The following is a 6,000-nucleotide window of genomic DNA, read 5'->3' on the forward strand; positions in this document are numbered from 1 at the left end:
AAGGTGTTTCTAAGTTCGAACTATAGTGAACTCAGTCATATAGCATTAGACAGTTTCGGCACGCCATTGGGCATGCTTCTCCCCCCCACTAATTTGTCTGTCTCATTCTACTGTGCGTTGTTCCTTACTTTACACAGCCTAGTCATTGCACGATACGTTTGTGTAGAGAATTTTTAACTGTTTTTGGCATTTTTTTATTGCCCATGGCATCCAAGAATGCAGAAAGAACAAAACCTAAAAGAAAAGTTGTGGTATTGACAATTGAGATGAAAAAAAAGAAATTATCATGAAACACGAAAGCAGTACACGTTTGACAGATCTGGCAATGGTGTTTAAAATGTCAGTCAATGATAAGTAGCATTCTTAAGAATGAGGAAGCAATAAAAGCAGCAAATGTGAGTAAAGGTGTGACAACATTGACCTCCAGGAGATCACATGTTATTGGAGAGATGGAAAAACTCCTTTTAGTGTGGATAAACGAGAAGCGATTACATGGTGACGTTATTACTGAGAGAATTATTTGTGAGAAAGCCAAACATCTGCATAGTGAACTTAAGAAACGCACACCTGAGACTAGGACTGAAAATGAGAAGTTTAAAGGAAGTAGAGGCTGGTTCAATAAATTCAAAAACGAACTGGGATCCATAGTGTTGTCATACATGGAGAGGTTGCGAGTACCGATGTAGAAGAAGTGAACAAATTTGTAAAAACCTTTAAGGAGTACATAGATAGCGAGGGATTTGTATCTCAGCAGGTTTTTAATTGCGATGAAACGGGTCTTTTTTGGGGGAAAATGCTCAAAAGGACCTATATCACAAAAGAAGAAAAGACGGCACCTGGATATAAACTTATGAAAGATAGAATTACTTTGCTGCTTTGTGGTAATGCTAGTGGAGTATGTAAGATAAGGCCTTTGCTCATTTACCATTCTGAAAATCCATGCATTTTTAAAAAGAACAATGCCATGAAGAGCAAATTCAATGTTATATGGAGGGACAACACGAAAGCGTGGGTTACCAGAGAGTTTTTCACTGAGTGGATTTATCAAGAATTTGCTCCCACTGTAAAAACTTATCTTACTGAAAAAAATCTATCATTAAAAGCTCTTCTAGTGATGGACGATGCTCCTGCTCATCCCCCAAGTATAGAGGAGGATTTAGTTGGTGAATTCAGTTTCATCAAGATAAAGTTTTTACAACCCATGGACCAGCAAGTGATTTCAAACTTCAAAAAACTCTATATCAAGGCTATGTTTCAAAAGTGCTTTGAAATAACCAGTGCCGCAGAACTGACTCTAAAGAATTTCGGAAAGAGCATTACAACATTCTTCATTGCTTAAAGATTGTCGATAAGGCATGGAAAGAAGTTTCTATTAAAACAGTGATTTCTGCTTGGAAAAAACTCTGGCCAGATTATATTTCAGTCAGTGAAGTAGTAAGCTGTGAAGAAGAGTCTGTTGTAAATGAAATTGTGTCTTTGGGTAAAGCTATGGGATTAGAGGTGAGTGATGAGGATGTAGAGGAGTTAATAGATGATCATAAAACTGAACTCAGCACAGAAGAACGTCAGCATCTTCATGATGTTGAAGTTCTTCTTCAACAAAAAGAAGTGGAAAAAGAAATTTTTATGGAAGAGAAGGATGCATTTCCAATGCCGACCTTCAAGAATTGTTCTCTGTTTGGGTTAGAACACAAGCTATTGTGGAAAAATGGCACCCTAATAAGACAATAGTGACCAGGAATATCAACTTATTCGATGACAACGTGATAGGTTATTTTAAAAATATCAAAGAAAATCGTCAGCGCCAAACAACATTAGATAGATTCTTCTCTGCAGAAAAAAGAGAACGTGAATCAGCATTCTCAACTCCAGCTAAGAAGCAGAAAGAAGACGCTTAACAACAGGTGCATTATTTTTGTCTGAGTGATTTTATATTAAAAAAAGTTCTTCACTTTTATTTTTATGTTGTAATAATTAAAATTAATAAAATAAATATAAGATTATTTTGCTTAATTTTTTTTAAGTTATTAACATTAAAAAACCTAAAATAGAAAAAAAAAAAGTATTGAAATTTTTTGGATATGGGAACGGATTATTTCACTTTCCATTATTTCTTATGTAAAATCTTGATTCGGACTTCGAACGGGTTTCTGGAACGAATTAAATACGAACTACGAGACACCACTGTACATTCAAGATAGCATTGACATTACTCAAAAATGGGCTCTTTCCCCTCTTTTTTTTAGTTCAAATGCAAAAAAAATAAATGACACTGTTTTGTTGTCATGTCATTTAGTTTATGGTGGTGTGTGTGTGTTTTCTGTATATGAGTTAGCTTTCTGAAAACTTTTTTTTTTTTTTACAGGTACCAAGTTATTATGAAGTTATTAAAAGACCCATGGATTTTGGTACTATTCATTCTAAGTTAAACAATATGCATTACCAAAGCAACAAAGAATTCCTACTGGATGTGTATCTTATATTTCAGAACTGTGATGTCTTCAATCCTCAAATCAGCCAAGAATATCAGGCTGGTCAAAGATTAGCCAAAGAGTTTCAGGCACTATTACGGGAATATGGTCTTGATAGTATAGAGATTGAAAATGGACAAAGTGAAAATGATGCTGAATAAGTAATAACTTTCTTCACATTTAAAATGTTTATATATATATACATATATATATATATACCGAGAGAGAGAGCAGAAGCTTGGATCATGTTCTGGACTACCTTAACATTGCAACAATGTTAACAGACATTTTGTGATGGTGGCTTGTGTACATAGCATCCTATTGCAATAGGAAAGATCGAACCCCCTCAATAAAAGACATGGGTCGTACTTAAGGGTTTGTTAAGACCTGGTGAAACATAAGTTAAAATACTCTTGTACACTGGTTTGATATCGCTTAAATATCTTTATTAAGATGTGATTTTTAATCTCTGATTTCATTCAGTTTGAAAGGCTAAACATGGAAGCATCTGAATTTAGTACATTGTGCATTTTTTGTATGTTGCTTTGGCTGCTGAAAATGTTAATCAAGTATGCCTATTAAAAACCAGCCCTACAGAAGTAAATGATTTATTTAAAATTTAGTGATTCAAATTTCTCATTGTTTTAACTTTAAGTATGTTATGTAAAAAGTAATAAATACGTCATTTGCTAGAAGAATAAAATATTGTTTCATTATTGTTAGCAAAGTTGGTACTTATTTTACAAAAAGTTGTATTTGTTATTATTTATTCTGGAATGTAACTTGCTCACGAGTATTCAAAGACCATTATGTAAACTATCATGACCGTTCTACTCTCATGAAAATAATATACACAGGGTGTCCGAAAAAGAACTCTGGGGGTTTTTAATGAAATTTATTTTATGACATTTTGAAGCAGAAATGATTGCTTTTTCTTCTGAAAATTGAGACATAATCGGAAGAATTCATTGTAAAGTATTAATACCAGAAACATGTTTGATATTTTTATTGTAAAATTTCTGGCTAAGTTTCATATCCATTGTCAATACAGTTATAGGAAAACTCAAGAACGGTTTAATTTGAAAACATGTGATATGTGCAATATCAGCTGCAAGAGAATAGCTCCATTTGCATTAATAGATATTTAAAATAAATTACAATAAATTGATTTAGTTAATTATAACTTCCCAAAATTGAGAATGTTTTAGGTAATCGTTTTTGTTCATATTCGGGTTGTGAACGTGTGCTTCACAGCTTTCTTTGTACAGTATTTCTAGAAAGAAGTAATTTTTGTGTAACACTTTCGTTTTGTTCCACTAAATTCTGTGTTTTGTAGATAAAGCATGGTTTGCTAAACTGGATTTGTTGTGCATTAAAGGAAATGTATTCCTGATGTTTTTCCGGACAAATTTTTGCAGATCAACCAGTTTGTCCATAAACATAAGTCACGGGAGCAGGGGATTCTATAAACTCTAGAATAAGATATAGGAGGATATTTGTCTTTTGGTGAGATAAGAAATGTATTAAGTTTGCGAACTGGACGGAAAGCAATTTCTACATTAATCTGTCGAAGTAATCTTGCTATTTTTTCAGAAAGTCCCTTAACATATGGAATACGAATTCTGGTAATTTCTTCTTGAGGAGGGTTAGGACAACAGCCACAATTATTGATTATTTTTTTCGATAGTTTTGGCATTATAATCATTTGCACTAAGAGAATTTGTAAAACAAATTTTATAAGCTCTGTTAACTAAGCATTTGATTACACTGTAAAAATAATCATAACTTAAAATTCTGAATATTTTTACGTATTGGTTATGTTAGAATGTTTATTAGTTTTAGTTTCATAACATGCATTGTCGGCACTTGCAATGTGCCCGTTATTGAAATTGTTTTTGTCAAAGTGATATGTAAAGCATTTAAAAAATTTATGTACTTACTGGATTTGATATTTGTATTACTTTCAAGAATTTTATTGTAGAATGTCTTCATCAATTATGAAGACATTCTCTTGTCACTAACGGAGACAATGTGCCAGCAATTATACCGATACCTAGTTTCTCGCTTGCCACTTTCATGGAGTGCGCATGCTTGCCTAGAAGTTTGATGTGTGATTGACAGCGTTCAGTATCAGAGTAACTGCTGTAAACAAGAACAGCGTTTGGAAGAAAATTAGAACACAAGCCGGCGGGCATTTAGATTCAGAGGAAATTAAGTTTATTTTATGTGACATTCGCAAGAAAATCAATAGTATATTCCGAAAAAGGAATCGTGGAACTATGAAATTTCAAAGTGAAATAAGTATTGATAGATAAAAGGAAAATATTGCTATAGATCATTTTAAAAGGAATATTTGAGGAAACGCTAATTGCAAGATTTATAGTAGGTTCCAAAAAGGGAATCGTAGAACTTTAAATTCTTTTAAATGGAAGAGTTGAGACTGTCAATAAGCATTAGTGAATAAAAGAAGAAATTGCTATTTACGTTCTAAAGGAATGTTCGAGAAAACTATGATTAGGAAGTTTCATCTGTATTAAGGACGTCGAATCTAACTGTTATTTCTACTAAAAAGAGGAGACAGAATTGAGTCAGAAAGAATTAATGTGGGCTACATAAGTATTGAGAAAGGATCCTGTGAAAATGAAGAATAAAGTCATATATCTTTGGAAAAGGGCCTTAACAGAGAAAGAAACTGGCTGTGAACATTTTGTCATTGTGCAAAGAAAGTGTTTAGTCTAGTCTTAAGTGTAAGTTTATATTTAAAAGGCCTTGGATCCAATTAATTTGTAGGTATAGTTATGTAAAGTTGTTTGAAGTGTATATATATTGTTTTTGTTTTGTTAAATGTATTTATTTTGTATTTTGGTCTTGAGTCAGTGATTTATTTGGATTCTGAAAGAAATAGTAAAAAAGAAGTCATTGCACCAATCGGAGTGAACCCTTGTGCATATAATATATAGGTACACTCGGAAATAATAAAAAAATAATTGTTGAACAGAGATCATCTCTATAGGTAGTATTAATATTATTATATAACATATCTCCTTCAATATTAACAACACCATATTTCTGACAAGGGTGATGGTGAGAGTTAGAATCAGTGTATTAACCTATATGAATTGGATGGTGAGAGTTAGAATCAGTGTATTAACCTATATGAATTGGATTTCTATATATATATAGAAAACCAATTCATATAGGTTAATACACTGATTCTAACTCTCACCATCACCCTTGTCAGAAATATGGTGTTGTTAATATTGAAGGAGATATGTTATATAATAATATTAATACTACCTATAGAGATGATCTCTGTTCAACAATTATTTTTTTATTATTTCCGAGAGTGTACCTATATATTATATGCACAAGGGTTCTTGTGCATATAATTTAGTTGACTTAGAATGAGGTTATCCAGAAATGGAAGACAGTTGTTGTCTTCTACTTTATCTTATCCCGGAGTTTATAGAATCCCCTGCTCTTGTGGCTTATGTTATTATGAACAAACAGGTCGATCTGCACAAATTCA

At 32.5% G+C, this 6,000-nt stretch overlaps 1 protein-coding gene across 2 annotated transcripts in view; it reads left to right on the forward strand.

Annotated features, from left to right (window-relative positions):
- Acf (ATP-dependent chromatin assembly factor large subunit) overlaps positions 1 to 3,192 on the forward strand; it is a 383,051-nt gene extending 379,859 nt beyond the window's left edge. For both annotated transcript variants that reach the window (XM_090399798.1, XM_090399799.1), the window contains one exon: positions 2,366 to 3,192. In XM_090399798.1, coding sequence (XP_090255924.1) covers positions 2,366 to 2,632 — 267 coding nt within the window. In that variant the 3' untranslated portion in view covers positions 2,633 to 3,192. The remainder of the gene's footprint in view (positions 1 to 2,365) is intronic.
- The last annotated feature ends 2,808 nt before the right edge of the window (positions 3,193 to 6,000 follow it).

Source organism: Typopeltis vanoorti, chromosome 10 (assembly GCF_054136105.1).
Source record: "Typopeltis vanoorti isolate ZY-2024b chromosome 10, IOZ_Tvanoo_1.0, whole genome shotgun sequence".
Taxonomy (NCBI): Eukaryota; Metazoa; Arthropoda; class Arachnida; order Uropygi; family Thelyphonidae; genus Typopeltis; species Typopeltis vanoorti.